This window comes from Hetaerina americana, unplaced genomic scaffold (assembly GCF_022747635.1).
Source record: "Hetaerina americana unplaced genomic scaffold, ioHetAmer1.1.p SCAF_39, whole genome shotgun sequence".
Classification (NCBI taxonomy): domain Eukaryota; kingdom Metazoa; phylum Arthropoda; class Insecta; order Odonata; family Calopterygidae; genus Hetaerina; species Hetaerina americana.
Window position 1 is genome coordinate 3505801 of NW_027286974.1, and position 24000 is coordinate 3529800.

Here is a 24000-nt window from a genome sequence, read left to right on the forward strand (position 1 = left end):
AGGGAAGTTTATGTTATCATCGCGTGCTGCCATCTATCAAACGATGGTGTAACAAATTTCAGACTAATTTAAAGGTCGGTTTGAATTTGGTAACCATTGAAGTGAGAGACGTGTTTCGTGATTTTACGCTAAGATGCAGAAAGAGCAGTATCGTTTGGTAATTCACTTTTTGTTTTTGGATGGGAATAAATGCGAGGAGATGAAAGCAAAGTGTGATGCTGTCTGTTTATGGGGACACTTAACTTTGTGCCATCTGTGACCACACTTAGATATTGGTTCGACGAATTTTAACGTGGGCAGACATCTGTTTTTGATGAGGACTGACCAGGGGACGCCAGACGGCAGACGTGGTTATACCGAGGAAATCATTCAAAAAGCATTCCACGCCATGATTCGACGAACGAAAGTGCGCGAAGTAGCAGCGAAGGCCGTAAGGGGTGTGTCGACCGGAACGGCAATTAATATTTTATTACATTGATAAGTTGGCAAAATGAGGAAATTGTCGGCCCGATGGGTGCCATGGCGATTGCTCACAGTGGACAACAAGCTGATCCGGCTGTCAACTATGCCAAACTGCATGAACTACGTCATGAATTGCTGCCACACCCCCCGTATTCTCCCGATCTGGCTCCCTGTGACCTTTTCTTATTCCCAAATATGGGAAAATGGCTCGCGGGAAAAAATTAAGCTCAAATGAGGAAGTTATCGCCGAGAGACAGAGGCGTATTTTGAAGAGAGTTCGACAAATCCCATTTTTTGGAGGGGTTAAAAAAATGGCCGGAACTTTGGGAGAAGTGTATCTTTCTAAAAGGGGATTATGTTGAAAAATAAAAAAAATGTTTTTGAAAAAATTGGTTTCTTCATTTATAACACAGGTACTTATTGAACAGCCCTCGTATACTGAACTATTTTCTCTATCTCACAAGGATTCCTTGAATGTTAATGTTATGAAAAATACCCGAAGAATTTTGTAAAACTAATTACTGCTGTGTACAAGTGAATAAGTTGTCCTTAATGCTCACCATGTACATTTTATTAATTTTCTTGGCTTAAGGTCTATTTAATGACTATATTACCAACATTTAATGATTTTGCACCATCATTTGGCAACTGAAGGCCTCGAGAATGCCGTGGTTCAATGCCACTCAGTCGGAGGACTTCTTGGCATTAGTACATTTGCAAATTTGTAATGCAATCCCATTCATTTGTGATGATTCCGGTTCAATTCAATTTGATTTTAATGTCCCACGATGATGTAATATCAATTCTCTATTGATTGGGCACAATTTGGGTCCGCTAGTATGGTGTCAGACTGCTGAAGAGGACATCGGCACTGGTTCCTGTGCCAAACAGGTCATCAAGGAAGAGGATGCGGTACTGACAGTGGAAAACGAGGTGCATTCCGGTGACCGAGATGTCATTCTCGGATAAATTTGAGCCGATTTGGTCGAATTCCTTAGCTTACAAGTATAAAATTTGATATCTGTTCACTATGGATTTAAACTTAAATATTTGCCCAAGCCACAGGGAGAAATTTTGATGAATTGTCTCATTACTTAGTGTACTTATTATTGATTTTTGGGGGAGGGGGAGAAGAAGAGCATTTTTGGGAGAAATTTATAAGCAACAAGTACTATTATACGTTTACGTTCTGTTTCCATTTGTTTAATATGGAATATTATTTAATTGATCAATATTTTGGCAACATTTAAATAATATTATTATTATTATTAGGTAATGTACCGGTTAAGGTAGGTTTTTGGATGGACGTAATTACTAATTCAACAATTTGTGACCCCTAGCAAAACACAATTTCCTCCTCTTCATCAGGTCCCCCTTCAGCTCTGAGTATATATAGATATATATATATATGTATATATATATATATATATATATATATATATATATATATATATATATATATATATATGTATATGTATATATATATATATATATATATATATATATATATATATATATATATATACATATATATATATATATATATATATATATATATATATATATATATATATATATATATATATATATATATATATATATATATATATATATGGTTTATAGGTGTGCACAGGTATGTCCTATATATATTTATATATATATAAAGGACTTGTGTGGAATTCTCACACATTTTTGAATTTTCTGTGGTCAAGCCACCTTTCTCAAGGAAGAGAAGGAATGAACTGAGGGGAAGGTTAGAACAGAAGGGGCCAATTTGGGAGGGGAAGGTTTGGAGGTATGAGATTAATAAGGAAGGCTTTGGGACTGGAAGGCAGATGAAAATATCTGTATGTTGGGATAATTAAAGTCTGATATTAATGCCTGGTTCATTCAATGAATCCAGGGGCCATATGTATGCCTGCTCTATTGTTTTGAGTTTAAGAGGAGGGTCAAGAAGGGCGGGAGAGATGCTAAGATTGATATGCTATAGCATTTATCGAAGGGAGTGTTGTGTTTGGAGGCGTTTTTGGGGATAGGGAGCACATCAATCAGGGAAGGATTCTTACTTGGAGGCAGAAGGTGGTTATTGATTCTAGTGTTGAGGGGTGTGGTACACTGCCCAATATAAAAGGCAGGGCAAAGTTGGCACTTCAGAAGGTAAACTACATAGCTTGATATGCAAGAAGAGTAGGGAATTGGTGGGAGAGAGTTAAAAAGTGGGTGGGAGAGGGATGGGATTCTGGTTTTGAAAATAGGACATATTTTGCAACTAGGGTTATTGCATGGCGTGGGAGTGGTTTTGGGAAGTGATTTAAGGAGTGGATTGGTTGATTTGAAAAGATCTGATAAGTTGGCAGGGTGTTTGAAGGTAACGGAGGGGCATTTGGGAAAAAGATTGGTGGTGGAATTATGGTTTCTGAGGAAAAGGTTTATTATTATTCCATGAAATGCCCACTACATGCAGTCTCACCCATTTTTAACAAACTGACAATTAATTCCAAATAAACTGCGGGAGATGCCGCAACAGTAATTTTTTACGGAGTCATCCACTAATGTGCATTTCAATGCAACAATTTCAGAGTGTAAAAATCATTCGCCTTGACTGGGATCCCAGTCAAGGCGAATGATTTTTACGCTCTGAAATTGTTGCACTGACAATTAACATTAGAAATAAGTCCACTGTGACTGCTTCTAAAACTGAATTTTTGAAGTTATTACTCTTTTAGTCTTACTGCAGTATATATGAATTCTTTGCAGACAAATTGTAATTAGGATCATTTTTTCTTCCAATAGAATCTTTGTACTGTGTAGGAATGTTTATTTTGTCCTATAATTATTGTTTTATACCTTTTTCTCACTCTACTGACCATGTTGTACGTCATATATTTGACCAACAGAGCCATTAAGCTATTATTATTATTTTAAGTCATTCTTAAAAACTCTGGAGGGGAAATCTTTATAGCCGTGTTGGAGGAGATAGCCATATACCTTTCAAATGACAGTCATGTGCTCTAACTAATAACAACACAAAGTGTACTAAACAGTACACTAATTTGGAGGCCACCTTAGGAAGCATTAATTGAGAAATACTTATTAGGAATGCTTCCTAATCAACCAAACAATGGAAATTCATTTTTACATTTAAAATATTCAGAAAAGTGAGAATAAGTCATATCACTAACATAAAACTTAGAAACACACAAAAAGGGAGTCACAACTTTGTTTGAATTATATTTCAGTGGCATAATAACCTTTTGTGGGCACTCCTTTTCCAATGGGAGGAAAAATACTATAAGGGGGCTGTATCATCTCATATTCGTTTTTAACAAAAAAAAATATCATTATAATTTTTAACTGCATATTATTGCAACTTTCATTAAATATTAATGATCTCCAAAATTATTAGCTGGGTAATAACTTTGAAGGCTTAAAATTTCCCATTAATGGTACATGATGGCAGGGATTGTATTATCATTGCATTTAGAAGAAGACTCAAGCGGAAGAGATGTACTCACTGAAATGTTGAGCCAACCGAGGACAATACAAACACAAGACGAATGAGTAATTTGGAAGCATATACGAAACTGTGAACTATCTTTTAGAACACCATTTAAGTTAGATTCGTTAATCATTCTTGAAGGCATTTGATTCCAAAAGGTGGGATTCACGGTGTTTATTAACACAAATACATACCTATTTAAGGGGAATCCCTGGATTGTAACAGAAACCTAGATAATTTATTCTTGTTCGGGCATTTCCCTTCAATTCCAGTCACCCATCTGCGAATCTAAGCAAGAAACAAAATAGGAATGAAATGTGAATAGAAAATACCATTTTGTTTATTTAGAATTCCATAGCAACGGCTACCATTGCCATGGTTACAGCAGCAAGAAACTTAAATTTAATAATTAAGGTTTTATTAATCGGGAAAGAACTCTAATACCATCAAGAAAACGAAGAATTTAGCCAACACACGTGTGTAAACGCTTCTGAATGGAAGCTGCTATGGTAAATTTCCACTATTTCTACTCGTGTACAATGAAATCCTAGCATTCAGAGGAAAAATAAATAAACGCCCCAGTCTAATTTCTAAAATATTCTATCATGGACAAAGGATAAGTTGTGACCGGCACAAGAGAAGAATTCCGGTAAAATTTTAAATTTACTCCGAAATAATATCTCATTCATCGACAGCCATAGGGTAACATAACTCATTGAAAAAACACAATGAATGCCAATAATTACTTTGGTGAAGTTTTATAAGCTCTGACCGATGGCTTTTACTAATATCATGCAGGTATGTCTGATACCAAAGTAAACACTCATTTTTTCTCACTCGTTAAACAGTCAACACCTTAATTAATTGAATTTCGAATCAATAATTTAAATGCTTTGATATGTATTTATTAGGTGAAAATATGTCCTAATGGCTAAGATATTATACCTATTGTGATGGGAAGAATAATGGTTTCGGCTACCGAAATTTTCTCATCGAAAGTCTTCCTGTTAAACGACGAAGTTGAAGAGAGATTGAATATATGAGATTGTAAACACTGAATTGTACTGAGAGATATAATAGGAGTTTTCGCTATATGATTTACCACGAGAGTATTTAAACCCAAAGATGATGGCAAAGTTCATTGCCTTTGTTACTACTAAGCGTTTTTCTTAGGGAGGACCACAAAAAATACATCAAAAACCCAATTATTAATGATTGGCAGTTATTTTCACACTTCGAAACAGAGCTGATACAATAGCAATATTCTATATTGACATTGCGAAGGCCAAATCTTGGCAATCTTGACTGTTAATCGAAATTGACATCATTGTTAATGTAGGAAAGACGCAGGTCTCTTTGGATATAATCCTCAACATAACATACCTGGTCTCAATCTTTGTATTAGTTTAATAAAACTAACTCTTAAATTAGCTCCTAACGACGTTGTTAGTTGATGAGCGAACATTTGAATTTTCTGTAAATAATATGTCCTGAGCGAAGCAGGAAATTCCAAAATATCGTGAATATATCAATCGCTGTGAAACATTGCAATCAACAATTACATTATAGGAATGCTAATAAAAGTACTTTTGCCATGTGCTGGACATAAAGTGAATCTTAACGATGACATAAACATATGTTTGTATCCTAAAAGCGAACTGCGATAAAAATTTTAATGAATTAATACTTACATGAACGGAAAATATAAGAATTGATTGTTAGGCCACACATGTGAATCCACCGTCTTATGGTATGGAAGAAAATAAATCGTTTTTTAATTTTCAGCTTTCGTAGTTTTTCTTCTTTTAAATTAGAACGAAGAAAGTGTACCGTATGTAATGCTCTTACGAAAAGGCGCCCATAAAATCGAAGGTCGAAATGTTTAGCAATCAGATGGTAATTACGCTCCGCGATGTTCATATATTTGTCTTTCACTACGCATGGCACTGCCGAACACCATCACATCAATAAATGGTAATGGCTGCTTAGGAGGGCCAATATTTTTTTGATAACAGAAACACCTTCTTCATCACGGCCTATCGCAACCAAATCTGAAATGAACACATCACATACGCTGTCAGTAATATCCTGGCGGTATCTTTTATCATACCGGACTTATCGCCCGAGGAAAACAAGGAATGGTTTATTGTTCGTCTCCCGATATTGTAAGTTGTGTTGTGAGTTGTTCGTGGAAATCAAGTTTGTTGTTATATGGAGGAAAAACTGAGGTTATCCGAGTTTCAGGTATGTGTGATGATCGCGTGAGGAGATTACTTCATACTCTGCGGCGGTCTCGTGGATTGGAATATGGAACTTCTGCAGATGCCGGGACTGCACCTACACTAACAAAAACTCATGCCCAAGACTTGGTTTTGAAGCTGACGGATGAGGAGAGATCTTCACTTCTGACCGCTCTCCAAGAATATGAATCTGAGAAAGTCCGTATGGAATATCAAGGTATGAGAAGTTATTTTATGATCGGATACTTAGTGACTATGGGCGTGATGATAAAGTCCTAGATTGTTGATCAGTAATATTATAAAATAATGTAATGTTTTCCAATTATGAGGAGCTGAATTGTTAATTGTATATGGAAGTTTATTGATTCATGTTGCTATGTTGTGAATTACTATTGTTGCTAACGGAAAAATGTTTCTCGTTTGAAGTCTGTAAGTAAAGTAAACCTCATGTGTTTTATTTCGCAGGTTTTGGTAATTACAAAACATATTATGTGGGAATGTCCTAGTCGTTTTTTTTATTTTGTTGAGAATTGGCGGGAGTTAATGAAAAATAATTAGAAATGCATTGATTTAAGTGGTGGAATAATTATTTTATTCGTAAACTCCCCACAGGTACTGCAGTTGCTGCACTTTGTTTTTTTACGTCTTCTCCATTTCAATTTTTGGAAATTTTGCATAACCTTGTAATTTTCATACTTTTCGCTAAATTAGTTTAACTCTTTAACTGTGTATATAAGTGTTTGATCATTTTTCTTTCCCAAACAGGTTTGTTAAACTCGTGTACATATCTGAAGTGATTGTTTAGTCTATTCAAATGTATTTTTGTTGAAATTTGCGTAGTTTTTGAATATTTGCACCAATTAATAATATGAATACGTGTTGATGATATTGCGAGAATTTTCGTTTTGTGTAAAGTGTTAGCGTTCTTTTAGAGAAACCTTTAGTTGTTGCTTTTTATTGATTTAAGCAAATGCAGAAGCTAATTTGATGTTTTTTTAAACCTTATTTAGAATGCAAAATAGTTCGTCCTATGTATTTTATTTCGTTTCCATTCCAGAAATAGTTTGGCTCCGTCATCCTTAAAAGTTATCTGGATAGTTTATTTAAGTCTGAAAGGGTGATTTTTTTTGTGGGAATAATTTAAAATGTGTATTGATGCATTGTTAAAATTATTCAGGAGATGTCTTTTTTTGTGTCTTGGAAGCAGCTTTTTTTAACTGGTATTCTTATTCTAGGTAGGGGCAAAGTTTTCAATTAAAATCGAGGGAGTGTTCATTCTGTTGGGACATTATTGTACTTTTGAGTAATAGTTTTAATGATTCATTATTCAAAACAGTCAAAAGACGCGGTATTCATCAGTTTTGGATTATTACGAGGTCTGTCCAATATATACAGGAACTGAGGCCATAATAACTTTATTTTGCTTTAATCTTAGAGTCTTCTACATATCAATGATTTTGTTGTCTTTCCTTCTTCTTCAAAGTACTCTCTCCTTCATTCGTAGTATTGCTATATGCCTTCTTCTTATTTATATTCCATTTTCTTCTTCTTATTTTCATTTCCACTGTTTAATAATAAAGCACCCTCCCCTTTGGAAGTCCTATAAGGAAGTTTTAAGACTCTTTTTAGATATCTATCGTGTCGATTCTTTGCTTTATTACTATTGTCTGTCTTCTCCAATTATCATCTTGTGCCCAAGTGATACATACAATGCAACACAATACAATTATCACATTTTATTGCATTTTATTGGGAATAGGAAAAAGTCGCAAATGGGCTAAGATCTATAGGAATAAGGAGGATGTATATGTATATAGTATTAAGGCGATTGAATTTTTTGATGTGTCCATCCATCCATCGTGTCATTCTGTAATAAAATAGTATTAGTGTGTGTGGGAACTGTTGATTTTCCATTGAAATTCAGTTCAATATTCAGCTAACGTCATTTGGATCACAGTTTATTATAATGACGATTAGATAAGAAGGACAAGGGACCATCGCACTCTCGATCAATGCGGTATCAACGTCAACAAAAGGTGATTGAAGGTTGTCCCATGCCTTATATCATCCATCTTGGCGTCTTCTCTCGGCAATCTTTAACAGAATGCTAAATCCACTTGAAAAAATGGATGTTTTCCTCTTCAGAGCGTCATCACCTGTCTAACAGCTGTCAATACAATTCAGTTTAATTTCTTTTTATAACTTTTCCCACCGCGCTTCACCATAAAAACTTGATATCTTGTTTTGTTACTCCGTGATTTCGTCAATTTCCATTTTAAGACAACAAAGTGCAAAAACAAAGGACAATAACAGAAAGTTAACTTATAACTGGCATACCATTATGCACGGCTCGACAATCACAACACAGAAGAACACAGAAGACGGCTCCTTCTCATTGGGTGGCTCAGGGGCAACTATCGCCACGAGTGGGCGGGGCTATGGTCCGTGCCATGGTCGCCAGATTTTAATACGAGGGTCATCCGGAAAGTAGTACCCGTTCGTGAAATAAAGACAAAAGTAAATATTAACAAACATAAAAAATTTTATTTGGAAGAGGATACTTTAAACTACTTCTCAACATAATCTCCAAGCAAATTAAGGCATTTGTCATAACGTGTGACAAGTTTCTGTATTCCTGCTGCATAGTCCTTCGCCGCCAGCTCATTGAGATACGCGAGGGACCCATCTTGCACAAATTTTTGCATAATGCAGATGGTGTTTAACAATTTCATGAACAATTGTTCGAGAAACATTGGGAAAATGCTCACAGATGTCATCAATTGTGACGCGCCGATCGTTCCTCACGAATTCGTCAACTGAGCTCACCAGTTGGTCTGTAATGACAGACGGTCTCCCCGAACGCTCATCGTCGTGTGTGTTCCCCCTCCCCATGTTGAAGTTGCGACACCACCGCCGAACAGACGACTCGTCCATTACATTGTCTCCATACACCTCCTTTAATTGGCGATGAATATCACATGGGCGAACGTTTCTTGCATTGAGGAATTTAATCACTGCCCTCACTTCACAACTGGCGGCGTTCTCAATTTTTTTAAACATTGTAAACAATCACAGAAACAACACAGGCAATGCTAGCGTCACGCAACTTGGCTCAGAGAAGGCAGACAAGCCACTGAAGCTATCTGACCTCGTCCAGCGGCTACTCGCGTCGTCAGCACTTCCTACGGCACGAACGGGTACTACTTTCCGGATGACCCTCGTAGTTTGCGTATTTACTGTACAGACTACGTATGCTTGTTGATTTTCATTAATTGACAGCTTAAAGAGTTAGATATATCTGACAGTGGAACGGGGCAGGACAGGTCAAAGTTGAATTTCAAACTGTTGGCTTGACGCCAAATAGACATGCTCCTTGTGGTGCTCTTAGGGATAACTTATGGAGTAGATGGGTCTTCCTCAGAATACAGGGCAGAAGTATCATATCTTTATTTTATTTTAACACATTATTCACGTACCAGAACTGGAGGTAGGAATGAAAGTGGGCGTGGAATTCATTTAAAATTAAAAAGTTAGGTTTGCTGATGACCAAGCTTTGGTTTGTCAGTCAGTCAAGGGGTTGCAAGCATTGCTGAGTGAATTGGAAATTCAGTGCGATAGATATAAGGGATGAGAATCAATATTAATAAAACAAAGGTTATGCAATTTTCTAGAAAGAAAAAGGCTAAGCTAAACATTAGAATAGGAGGGCTAAAACTAGAGCAGGTAGAACAGTTTAATACGTATCTTGGAAGTGTTTTGGACCAACACAGTATCAAAGTAGTAGGGACGTAAGGAGAAGAATTGCACAATTAGGCAAAGAGGCTTTCTCAATAAGGAGGAGGGAGTTAAGATGAGAGGGACGTTGAGTAAGGATATTAAGGAAAGACTCGTTAGAAAACTTTGATATGGAGCTTTGCTATCTGTGGCTAAGGAAACGTGGTCATTGAAGCATGAGGATAGACGTATATTGAAGGCTTTTGAGGATATGTGGGTGTGGAGAAAAATCGAGAAGGTGAAATGGACGGAAAGAAGGAAAACAATTGAGGAAGTACTTGGTATGGTGTGAGGCGAAGAGAGGGGTTTGTTGGGAGATATTACAAAGGAGGAGGTGGAGGCAAGAAGAAAGATATGGATGAAGGGCATATTGAAGGGAAATAGTGGGATGTTGAAGAAGAAGACTGCCGTTAACATTCTCCCCTCTATTACAGTCAAAATCCAGTATCTTACTCTACATCTTCAAGTCCCTCTTCATCTCTCTGTACTTCCTCCTTCCCTTCATCCCCCTATCTATACCATTCCTATCCCTACTATCTACTTTGCCTTTAACATTCTCCCCTCTATTAGTAGTAGTAGTTTTGAGGGGAGGCGACCGACAGCTAAGGTCATTTGCGAGGCCATAGGGGATGGACAGGAAAGGATGAAGGGTGGAGAGAAACCCGGGGTCGGCATTAGCCTACTCTTTACGAAAGGCTCCAAGGGGTCCGCAGTTTAACGTTCCATCCGACGGATGGGGTACTCCCTCACATTGCCCTCCACAAAGCACCTCAAGTAGGGATCGAGATACCCTCACTGAAAAATATTCAACACCGCCGGGATTTGAACCCGCGCCCTCAGGGTGGGAAGCCAGTACGTTAGCCCCTGCACCATCTCGATCCCCCCTCCCCTCTATTACAAAGTAGATAGTAGGGATAGGAATAGTATAGTTAGGGGATGTGTCATAGATGAAGGGAGGAAGGAAGTACACAGAGATGAAGAGGGACTTGAAGATGTGGAGTAAGATACTGGATTTTGTGTTTTGTTATGAGAAACAAAGTATTTATTTGGTAGCTGTGTCCGTCCATAAAACTACCTTAACCGGTAGATTACTTACTTAATAATAATTCACATGCAGCAGTGGGGCCAATTTACAGTGGAGAATATAACAAAAACATGAAAGAGGACGGAATACAATGACAGAATAAGAATGAATAATGAGAACAGAGCGTGGGTAGGGGAAATATTTAATTTGTTGGGAGGTGGGATAGTGTAAAGTGTAGTGGGGTGTAAAGAGGTGGGATTGAAATTGTTGCATGATATACTAAAAGGATGGAGAGTGTGTGAGGGGGTGAATTGAGAATTTAGGGCGTTGTGGAGGAGTTTTAAATCAGCTTTAAGTCGGCCGCCTTGGGGACTAGAAATGGATAGGGAAGACAGAGCAGCATTTGAGGACATATTGCGGAAATGTGGGGTTCGGTGTTTGAGTATTTTGGCAAAGGAGTGAGAGATGCAATCGAGGGATATTTGATTACACGGGTGGTCCCAGAAGAACCCGACCCAACAAAGAAAACACAAAAATGTTGAAAACAAATGTATTTATTTCTCAACATAATCACCTTTCAGCTCTCTATACACACTTTTCCCAGCGATGTTCAACAACTTTGATACCCTTTTATTTATAATGAGAACTGTCTTGCTCCTCAAAATAGTCATTAAACTAAAGCCGACACCACTTCTTCATGGTTGGAAAATCTTTGAGCATACGAGGAATTTTTTAAGTTTGCAAATACAGAGAATACTAATCTGAAGTGGGCTACATCTGGTAAATTGGGATGCATGACGTACGAGCAATTCAAACTTTAATTCATGAATTTTGGCCATTACAATAACGGATTTGTGAGCTTGTGCATTGTCTTGATGATACAACACTTTCTTCTCGAGCCAAATGCGGACGGTCTGCGTATCATTGCAAACAAAACTTTTCACTGGCAGTGTGATGAATTCAACACTTCACGCTATGCATGTCAGGGAATTAAAACTATTCCTTCGATACTTTTTATATAAAAAAACTTGTATATATGGTATGTTGACGGTTTTGAGTTGCAACAAATTTCAGCTTTGTAGTGTGAGATTAGCGGTAGAATTAGTGCAATAAGAATTTTCGTAGCTGTGATTGTAATCCCTCAAAGGTATCACTGAAGTTGTACATTCTTATAGCTTGACTTGTCCATGAGTTTTAGCTCAACGTTTTGGTCTTTCTGAAATTTCAAACTGTTCAACTGTATGTATAATCAGTTTCCTGTAAGGATAGCTGAAGATGAGGGTGTTAATTGACAACAGAGACGCTTAAACGTGGACTTTTACCAGAAAGACTTGTGCTAACGAAATGCTTACAATATTAGGCTAGCAATCATTTGAATGTAGAAGGAAGAAAACACGTTTGAGAGTGTATATATGTCTTAATCTTAAATTGGGGTTTGAAGTATGTTTTTGGGAATGTTGGGAAAGTCCTATTAACTTGGAAATACCGCAGTTTTAATGTATAGCTTTGAAACTGTTCTTGTACTACAGGAGAACATTCATTTTTATAATTGCAGCATGGAAGATTGGAACGCTCAATGCTTAAAGTATTCTAGATCACGTCACAATTAATGTTCGGACATTTGTGACTGGGATAAGGAACTATTGATGTATTTTATTTTGTGCTAGAGTACTTAGTTTAAGTCTCGGTGTATATTTTTATATCCAGTAGAAGTAATATTTGTTTGAACAATTTTTCTTCCACCTCAGGACACCACCCGATCAAATGATCCGCTTGTTTCCGTTGAATTAATAATTATTATAATAGTTTTATGAGAAGGTTAGTCAAGTGAAAGGTTTAAAACGGTGCCGCAGTTTCAAAAACATTGTGCGAGTTCTGATTTTAGTTTCCCACGGCATTAAGCCACGGTTTGACGGAATGTGTGCTTGTATGGAAAATGCCTCTTTCTCGAAAGATTTGCCATTGTTTCTTTCGGAATTCTGCGTTTGTTGAAGTCGTTTCTGTGGTTATCGCGGGGAGCAGTTATATCAAAAGGGGTAAAAAAGAGAAAGAGCTGTTATAAATTGTGAAACTGCTCTAATTTTCTGTACTAACCAGAAGAAACCGATTATTAAGGGATTGTGTTTTAAATTAGTTTAATTTTGTATCGGTAGGTAATTTAAATATTTTCGTATAGATTAAACCTCTTCCTGAAAGACAAGCATTACGTGGGCATTTCAATAAGTACCCGTGTTAGAAATGAAGAAACCATTTTTTCTAAAACATTTTTTTTAATTTTTCAAAATAGTCCCCTTTTAGAAAGATACGCTTCTCGTAACATTCCAGCCATTTTTTTATCCCCTCCAAAAATAGGATTTGTCGAACTCTCTTCAAAATACGCCTATGTCTCGGCGATAACTTCCTCGGTTGAGCTTAATTTTTTCTCGCGAGCCATTTTTCCATATTTGGGAATAAGAAAAGGTCACAGGCAGCCAGATCGGGAGAATACGGGGGGTGCGGCAGCAATTCATAGCGTAGCTCATGCAAAGATCATGAAGTTGACAGCCAGATCAGCTTGTTGTCCACCGTGAGCAATCGCCATGGCACTCATCGGGCCGACAAGTTTCTCATTTTGCCAACTTATCAATGTAATAAAATATTAATTGCCGTTCTGGTCGACACACCCCCCACGTCCTCTGCTAATTGGCGCACTTTCGTTCATCGAATCATAGCGTGGACTTTTTGAATGATTTCCTCGGTAACCACGTCTGCCGGGCGTCCTGGTTGCTCCTCATCAAAAACAGATGTTTGCCCAGGTTTAAATTCGTTGAACCAATATCTAACTGTGGTCATAGATGGCAAAGTGAAGTGTCCCCATAAACAGACAGCATCCAACTTTGCTTCCAACTCCTCGCATTTCTTCCCATCCAAAACAAAACAAAAAGCGAATTACTGAACGATACTGCTCTCTTTATCCATCTTCAAGGAAAAATCACAAAAACACGTCTTACACTCGAATGGCTGCCAAACCCAAGCTAACCTTTAAATCAGTCTGAAATTTGTTTTACTGTCGTTTGATAGATGGCAGCACACGGTGATAACATAAACTTCCCTCAGGAATGCCCCTTTGTTGTGAAATACGGGTACTTATTGAACCGCCCTCGTGGAGCCGCCCTCCCCTCACCTACTCCAAGTGGTTTTATCCCGGGGATCGAGATGGTGCGGGGGCTAACGTACTGGCTTCCCACCCAGAGGGCCTGGGTTCAAATCCTTGCTGTGTTGAATATTTTCCAGAGAGGGTATCTCGATCCCTACTTGAGTTGTTTTGTGGAGGACACTTTGAGTGAGTACACCGTCCGTCGGATGGGACATTAAACTGTTTGACCCCATTTGGCGCCTTTCGTTAAAATACCACTACTATTACTGTGGTTTGATCGTGCTCGGATCAGTGGGAGTGGCGTGGGAAATTCAATTGAATTACTTATGGAATGCACCCTCTACTTGTGTTGATAGCCAAGAGGATTACGTGTGAGAATTGTATGTTTGGGAACGTTTTTGTGAGTGTTGAAAGAAACTTGTTGATAGCCAAGAGGATTATGTGTGAGGAAATGTATGTTTGGGAACGTTTTTATGAGTATTGAAAGAAATACCGGTGAAAAAGTGTGTTATGTTTTAAAATTTTCATTTGACTCAACTTTGTAACGATTGTATTTGTAGTCAATTGGTGTAGTACTTCAGGAAAAAAGTGTTTTTCGATGAGTGGAAATGCGAGAGTTGTGTTTGAAGAGGTTTTGGAGCTATTAAATTTGTTAGTTTGGCCTCGTTTTGTTTCGTCTAAGAGAGACGGGTCATTGAAAAAGGAGACCGATCCAGAGGTATTGTTCTCGTGTGAATGGTTGACCGAATGCAGTGTTTGTGATTTTGTCTCACTGGGCACAGATTGGTTGTCTGTTGCCCGTGTAGGGCGCAAGCGATGTATTTCCACCTCCCTTTGCGCATGCTCTGACCGTCATTCCACCCCTCCAACACTTTCTTTCTTTCTCTTTTTGTTTGCAGTAGCAGATGATGGAATCCACGAAGTGGTCATCAATAGGAAAGCGTATCCAACCAACATGAGTAAATGGATTGCTTATCTATTTAAATCGGACCCTTTGGTTGATTATTTGTCTTTGCTTTGCAGCTTTATCTATGCTTTTGCTGACAATAACCTTGTTTTTGTACCGCAGCAAAACCTTTTCTTTTATTATTATGTTTATATTGCGTTTCCCAAGTGGAGAATATTGAGGATAGTGCGATTCAAACTGTTAGGTGAGAGTTTCCGATGTTATTGGTGGTTGTCACAGTTGGTTTTTGGATGTCCCGATTGTAAATTTATTTCATTTAATCATCAAAGCATCCAAAAATGGCACAAAGGTTTTTACGCTAGCTTACAGGCATTTCTAATGAGGGGGTATTGAAAAGGTAGATCTCCTAATTTTTTTTCCCACCAAAAATCATATTTATTCTCTCAACTTTGCGTACATCGTTGAAAAAGTTGAGCATTTAGCTATTTTTCTACATAGTCAACTTGACAATCAATCAATTTTTGCATCTCGATAAGCAGCTTGTGTGCAAATATTGAGAATAAATTTGATTTTCCATGATAGAAAGAAAAGGAGAGCTTACTTTTCGATATGCCCTCGTATAATGTGCATTAAGGAAAGTAAAGGGTAGGAGCGATAAACTATGATGAAAAATTAGCAGAATAAATGCCAAGAACAGCTATGAGATAGAAGGAGAGCACATATGCAAGCCGAGAGGACTAAGTTACCATCTGGCATGTAAGGAAGGAGGTGGGAGTGGTTAGTGAGGAAGGGAGTGAGGTCCAGGGAAGGATGCTGAATGGTGAGGGAATTAAATTTAGTGGGGCAGTCGATGGGATAGGGAACGTTGAGAGATGGCAATTTGGAATCAGAATCACATTCAAGTTACCTGTTGACCGAGTGGGGACACGAATTGAGAAGAGAGGGAGGAGGTCGTTGGTATTCTTTAACTCAGAAAAATGTATATTGTACCACTAGTCCTGATGATGTTACAGTGTAAACGAAACTAGTCGACGAATAAAGTTTATTTTGTAGAAATTAAAGATATTATTTTTCCTAAGTTACGGAGAGTTTTGTTGAAGATGCTATGCGAGAATTTCATATCGCATAGGTTTCATATCAATCAAAGGTGGTATGGCCATGTTTTTAAGCATAGCTGCCTGAAATTTCACGGCCATAAATGATGGCACTGTGATCCCTGTACATAAAGTCCAACTGGTCTTTGATTTGCGTAGGCGTATTGGTTTTTCAACAGATTTTAATTTGTAACGTACAACACTTAAGTTAGCCAACCTCTTTCCTTTGGGAGAAATTTTGGAATAGCTTTTTACAATACGAATTACTGAAAATCATTCTTGAATACTAAAAAAGACAAAATACGAGGGTCATCCGGAAAGTAGTACCCGTTCGTGCCGCATGAAGTGCTGACGACGCGAGTAGCCGCTGGACGAGGTCAGATAGCTTCAGTGGCTTGTCTGCCTTCTCTGAGCCAAGTTGCGTGACGCTAGCATTGCCTGTGTTGTTTCTGTGATTGTTTACAATGTTTAAAAAAATTGAGAACGCCGCCAGTTGTGAAGTGAGGGCAGTGATTAAATTCCTCAATGCAAGAAACGTTCGCCCATGTGATATTCATCGCCAATTAAAGGAGGTGTATGGAGACAATGTAATGGACGAGTCGTCTGTTCGGCGGTGGTGTCGCAACTTCAACATGGGGAGGGGGAACACACACGACGATGAGCGTTCGGGGAGACCGTCTGTCATTACAGACCAACTGGTGAGCTCAGTTGACGAATTCGTGAGGAACGATCGGCGCGTCACAATTGATGACATCTGTGAGCATTTTCCCAATGTTTCTCAAACAATTGTTCATGAAATTGTTAAACACCATCTGCATTATGCAAAAATTTGTGCAAGATGGGTCCCTCGCGTATCTCAATGAGCTGGCGGCGAAGGACTATGCAGCAGGAATACAGAAACTTGTCACACGTTATGACAAATGCCTTAATTTGCTTGGAGATTATGTTGAGAAGTAGTTTAAAGTATCCTCTTTCAAATAAAATTTTTTATGTTTGTTAATATTTACTTTTGTGTCTTTATTTCACGAACGGGTACTACTTTCCGGTTGACCCTCGTAGGTACACAAAATGAAAGTGGCATTTATAAGTTAACTTGTAAGGAAGCAGTGCTATATATATAGGCCAAATGTGGAGATCATTAACCCTCTTTAGTGCGGTGGGGATTCCAGGGGTACTTAGTGAGAAGTGCGAAGGGTAATTTAAGAAAATGTATCACCTTAGGAAAAAAAACATTATGAAGTTATTTGTTTAGATATCCATATGCATTTTTTTAATTTTAAAATATAATATTGTAGTTAACGATGATGTAATACATTTACATCATCTGAAAAATAAATGTAATTACTACAGTATTATAAATTTGAAGAATATTTTTTAGCAATTATATTTCGATTTTTAGACACAAAACTAATATTTTTTTAAAAACATTTTTCAACTAAACTACGATATTTGAATATAATAAAGAATCAAAAAGACATGTAGGAAAAATTATAAATAAATAAAGAAAAACCAGTGAATTGCAAATTTTTTTGGTCAGCCTCTGCATAGTTCGATTTTGTTGAAAAGGCTGATCTCACCTGAGTCAGAAATTGGGACTTTTCCCCTTTCCTTGAGACTGCGGCTATGTGCTTACAATCTAAAGGCGGAAAAAAACCAAGTTCTAATTCACAGAGAACTGCTGACAATGTAATCCAATACACAGGGCGCAAATGATTAGATAGGATGGACGGCAAGAGAAACCAAAATGATTACAAAGCAGTGCTCTCATTTCCATCGTCTCAACAAGGTCTGAATAAGCAGCTATATATCAACACCACGACACCACAACACATTCAAGAGATTACAGATGAACACAGATTAATTAGTAGCCTTCCAGTGGCTTTTCATAGTGGAAAGACCACTCAGGAAAAAAAACAAGCAGGCAATTAGGCAGAGCTTCCTGACATGTACAAAACTGAACGTTAAATTATTGTAAGAATTATACGAGGGTCATCCGGAAAGTAGTACCCGTTCGTGAAATAAAGACACAAAAGTAAATATTAACAAACATAAAAAATTTTATTTGAAAGAGGATACTTTAAACTACTTCTCAACATAATCTCCAAGCAAATTAAGGCATTTGTCATAACGTGTGACAAGTTTCTGTATTCCTGCTGCATAGTCCTTCGCCGCCAGCTCATTGAGATACGCGAGGGACCCATCTTGCACAAATTTTTGCATAATGCAGATGGTGTTTAACAATTTCATGAACAATTGTTTGAGAAACATTGGGAAAATGCTCACAGATGTCATCAATTGTGACGCGCCGATCGTTCCTCACGAATTCGTCAACTGAGCTCACCAGTTGGTCTGTAATGACAGACGGTCTCCCCGAACGCTCATCGTCGTGTGTGTTCCCCCTCCCCATGTTGAAGTTGCGACACCACCGCCGAACAGACGACTCGTCCATTACATTGTCTCCATACACCTCCTTTAATTGGCGATGAATATCACATGGGCGAACGTTTCTTGCATTGAGGAATTTAATCACTGCCCTCACTTCACAACTGGCGGCGTTCTCAATTTTTTTAAACATTGTAAACAATCACAGAAACAACACAGGCAATGCTAGCGTCACGCAACTTGGCTCAGAGAAGGCAGACAAGCCACTGAAGCTATCTGACCTCGTCCAGCGGCTACTCGCGTCGTCAGCACTTCATGCGGCACGAACGGGTACTACTTTCCGGATGACCCTCGTACTTTTTGAAAAGCATTTAAAATTGCTAAAAAAAATCAAAAATTAGTTACGTAATTCTATGGAATTCGCCCTATCGATAGCACAAAAACCATAAATTGTTAAAGAAAAAAACCATAAGTCACAGCGATTTAAACAATAGCCTACGCAAGAGCCGATATATCGGCCCGCCGCACTTTTCGCCAGGGATACGAAAGCCGATATATCGGCCCGCCGCACTAAGAGGGTTAATAACACGGGCGGAGGAACATGGACGCTGTTTTAGTAACTGTGACCTCAAGCAATCACACTTCGCCAAGCATCTGTGGGAATAAAATCATGGGAGTGATTTTAACCCGTAACTCTTACACCAGATGGACAAAGGAATGAGGATGGACAAGTGGGAAGAGCTGGAAATCAGGAAGAATTTAAAAACGGGTCATTTGGTTAACGATTTATTATTTGAATACCTCTCCCCAATCCTTGAAGTACCCCTTTCCCTCACAGATAGACCCGAAAAACCCCCCACCTCACTGTGACCCTACCAATCACCTTTCCTGACGCTTAACATCCCTCCCCACCCTCCCTTTCAACCCCAATCGCAACCCCACTTTCTTTTTCCCTCCTTCTTCCCCTCCCTCTCTCACCCACCCATCCTCTCCCTCATGAATGGTATATATAAATACACTGCGGCTTGATTAATTTGTACCTGATGATGAGGCTTGAGCGTTGAAACTAGTTGTACGTGAAGGAAAGGACAGTGGAAAGATACATTGTATTCTTCATGTAATAACATACAACTTGTTACAGTTCAACGAATCATCTTCAGGAACAAGATAAGATTATCTATGTGATACATCGTACCAGAGTAATCCCAGTAGTACCCGACCCAACGAAGACATGATGATGGTTGAGCCGAGGAATTTCAAAAGATCGGATCTAGTGGCGATGGTTGAGCCGAGGAATTTCAAAAGATTGAATGTAGTAAGGACGGTTGAGCCTGGGAATATCAAAAGATCAGAATGCTAATATGTCCGTGGATTGCGAGTCCTGACCTCTATGTTGGTGGCTGAATCGGGGAGGGATTCTGGGATGGTAAGGGAGAAACACAGGTCGAAGGAAAGGCTGTGGGAATTCGCCTTTTTAAGATAGATAGATAGAGGTCTTCATTTGGGCAAAATTGAGACCCTTCTTCCATTTAACCCATCGTCGTATAAATATTATATCAGGCATTAAACGTATAATTACATTTATATGTACACATAAATATATGTAGACAGGCATAAATTCAATTTGGCACAGATTTGCACATCGAAAAGAAAAAAAAGTACATATACTTATATTTGAATATACACACAGACACGTGTGTACACTCATAAACATACATACATACATGCATACATGCATAATTAAGCACATATACACCTTGACATACATACATATACATATATAAATTAAGATTACACCTAGACACATACTCAAAGTAAATGACAGTGAAGACAGAGAACAATAAAATAAGGAAAGTCTAAGCAAAGAATGAGGTTTGTGAGAGAAGCTATGGAGAGCATGAAGGCATTGCTTAGCTAGTAAAAACCTACGCAGGAAAAACACCCACGAAGAGAAGGGGGTTGTGAAAAACCTGCGAAAACACTATTAATTAGAGGAAATAGACGTATACATTGTAACAATCATTTTTACATAGTAAGAGATAGGAAGAGTAGAGAGTGAGGCAGAATTGCGACAGGAGTATACATACCTGTATATAAATATAAGGTTCTTGGATGGAAATGTTTTATGTCGAAGAAGAAGAGCATTGAAATTGTTTTTCTTTATTTGTTTGTAGATGTTTGCTTTGAAATACTTTTGTTTCCTCCATTTTATGTAGGCAGATGTTGCTAATTTATGTTTTATTTCAGACCTTATCATCTCCCTTGATCATTGCGCATATCGTCTTCATCTTATGTCTGCTCCATATTGTTTTGGTATTCATTCCGCTGATTTCAAAACAGTCCCCTTTGTCACCGTCTGCATCTGATCCGTAATTCTCTGACCAACTGTGTGGGGTCGATTGAATGCCGTGGAATAACTTATCGGCAGTAGTGTAAAGATGTGTTTCTCGAGGCGAATTGGCTTGAATCTCATACGAGGACAAAGTTATACCCATTATATCCTCAGCCTGTAAGATACGAGTTGATTCTAGAGATTGTTTTTGGGTACAAGAAAGTGCGTCTTACAGGCTGGAAACTCGGCGACAATAAATTACAAATTGGTCGCATTGCTGGAAAACCTGGTGTCGTCCTGGGTTTATAAATTGTCTGGGGAAAGTCCTGGTGTTTTGGTTTATTTATGGCAATGTTGTGCGTTTGTTTAATTAGCACAAGATTAACTGAACTTGCGAATCTTTGTTGCGCAATGCACTTTGCTCCTACGCAGTCCACCCATGTATGTACACTTGCATTCTCAAAATAACTCACAGCTGGTAATGTTGTCGTACTGTACGCTAGACTTAAATACTCTCATCTCTCGTTCCTGCTATCATGCAAACCTTTTCTCATTCGTATTGAATTTTTCAAAGTTAAAAAATGAGTTTAATGCATTTTTCTGGTGAAGAAATAAGTTTCTCAGTTGAATCTATGCTAATTTTAATGGAATTCATTGTTTTTTATGGTTGTTTTAAGTTTATTTTGAGTTATCATCCTCAGAGAAACGATCTGGGATGATTGTAGTCTATGATTTGCAACCAGTGCGTTGATAGAAGTGGTTGTCGACATGTTTTCAGTGGCAAGCAAGGCGAAATATAAGGAAAACTGCATACGAGGTCTTGTCCAATAAATATGCAAACAGGCCATAAAAATATAACTGTGCAAAATTTAATCTACATCGCTTCTCGTCTCCTTTCGAAGTACTCTCTTAATTTGTAGGCTATGCCTTCTTAGTCCATCTTCTTCTTCTGTTCCGATACTGTTTAGTAAAGCACCCTCCTTTGGAAGGTCCACCTTTAAGGCAGTTAGGCTTTTTATTATTATTATTATTATTAAAAATATAAATGTGCTGATAGACATTGTCAGGTGGCACACAAGTCCCAAATAAACGCAAAAGATAATACATAAAAACAAGACTTCAAAACACAAATCTCTTTAACAAAACAAGCGAATCCCCATCTCATTTACATCCGTCCGTCAGCAAGAAAAAAATAAGATAAATTAAAAAAAAATTAAGCTATTACATATAATACAATTCTAGTTTTCTATCATATCGTTTCTTTGCTTTATTATTGATTGTGTCTGTCTTCTCCACACATAATCTTGTGCCCAAGTGATATACCATGTCCCCAATTATCAAATTTTAATGCATTTTATATTGGGAATATATGAAAAAGTCACAAATAGAGCAAGATCTATTGAGAATAATGAATAGGAAGATGAGGATGTCTAATAGATGCTCCCGGGAAACAGATTTGAAAAAGACGAATGAGGAAGTCATCGCTGAAGCTGCTGAAGCTTAAGAGGTCCGTCCAATTAATACGCGAACTGATGCCATTAAAAAATACTCTTTGCAAAGTTTAGAGCCTGCATCTTTTGACTTTGATGTCCTCTTCTTATTCAACCTATCTTCTTATTCGTAGCTATAGGCCTCCTTCTTATATTCCTTATTTCCTTTCCTTATCTTATTCCTTATTTCAATCACTGTTTAATAGAAAGCACCCTCCTTTGGAAGTCCTCCTTCTTAAGGCATTTTTAAGGCTCTTTAGTTTCCTATTGTGGTTTCTTCCCTTTATTGTTACTGTGTCTGTCTTCTCCACATATCCTCTTGTGCCCAAGTGATATACAATGTCCCACTATTATCAAATTTTAATGCATTTTATATTGGGAATATAGGAAAAAGTCACAAATAGAGAATTCTATTGAGAATAATGAATAGGATGTATGGATACAGGATCAAAGGTGATTGAATCTTATTATTCTAGAAACAAAAGCGAACAATCAAAATGCTCTGAATTTGTTGAATTGTGAACTGTGGTGTCATGGTCCAAGAATCCATCCAATCATATCATTCAGTATTAAAATAGTATTAGTGTGTGTGGGCACTGTTGATTTTCCATTGAAATTCAGTTCACTATTCAGCTGATATCATTTGCATCACAGTTTATTATAATGACGATTAGATAAGAAGGACAAGGGACCATTGCACACGTTGTCAAAGTCAAACAAAGGTGATAGGAAGGTCTTCCCAGTCCTGCATCACCTGTAACATCTAGTCAGGCATCTTTAAAACACTTTCAAACTACTTGAAAGCGGATGTTTTCTTCTTCAGAGATCATTATCATCGTATGATGAGTATTATGACCGCACTTCACCGTAAAAAATTGATGTGTTGATTCGTTGCTCTGGGATTTCGTTCTCTATTTCCATTTACGACGACAAATATTAACGACAGGGACGTCAGAAACTAACATTACTGGGCATACCGTATGTACAGCTGGACAATCCACCAAGCGCAGACATGGCTCCCCATTGGGTTCTCAAGATACTAGCGCCTCTATAGTGGGCGGGATTATAGTCTCCGTCATGGCAACCAATTTGTACCCGTTCGCATATTTATTGGCCGGATTAAGTAGGTTTTTTTACGTTAGTAAAGTATACTGAGTTTTAATTTATCCAGGTTGTAGGATAGGAAGTTTTGACGTCGGTAAGGTTTCTTTACGCAATGTGCTCCGTTGCGTTGTCTTGCAACGATGATCTGAACACAGTTGGTCAGAGTTGACCGAGAGACGTGGGCCACCACCTTTTTCCTATCGAATCAAACCTTGTTTAATTATTATTTTTGGGCTGTATTGTTTTTGCGTTTTGCTCTGCGTGGGATTGCATGTAATTTTGTTTGTTTCTCACCTCACACGAGCGCACATCTCCTCACATACACACGCAAGCCACAGACCCCACCCCCCTTTCCTTGTTTTGTTTAACCCCTTTTGTGATGTTCATTTGTTTTGTCGCCTAGGGCAATTAGCAAGGGTGAGGTGGCGGTCTAAGTTTGGCCGTCCGAGCAAGCTGCCGAGAGTTGGAGACGTCGACCCCACCGGTTCCTATTGTCCCGTACCGGAGGATTGGCTGAAACAGAAGTTTGGTATGGATGCCACGGTTGTCCACTAAC

At 38.1% G+C, this 24000-nt stretch overlaps 2 protein-coding genes across 2 annotated transcripts in view; one reads left to right on the forward strand and one right to left on the reverse strand.

Annotated features, from left to right (window-relative positions):
* Positions 1-5723, reverse strand: part of LOC139691705 (uncharacterized) — a 42847-nt gene extending 37124 nt beyond the window's left edge. Inside the window, exons 1-2 of the mRNA XM_071589554.1 lie at positions 5653-5723; positions 4156-4249 (exon numbers count right to left, since the gene is read on the reverse strand). The gene's annotated coding sequence lies outside the window, so the exon portion shown is untranslated. The remainder of the gene's footprint in view (positions 1-4155; positions 4250-5652) is intronic.
* Positions 5724-5932: 209 nt separating this feature from the next.
* Positions 5933-24000, forward strand: part of LOC139691708 (uncharacterized) — a 61023-nt gene continuing 42955 nt past the window's right edge. The window contains exons 1-3 of the mRNA XM_071589558.1: positions 5933-6126; positions 6206-6418; positions 23848-23973. Of these exons, the coding sequence (XP_071445659.1) occupies positions 6018-6126; positions 6206-6418; positions 23848-23973 (448 nt within the window). The 5' untranslated portion in view covers positions 5933-6017. The remainder of the gene's footprint in view (positions 6127-6205; positions 6419-23847; positions 23974-24000) is intronic.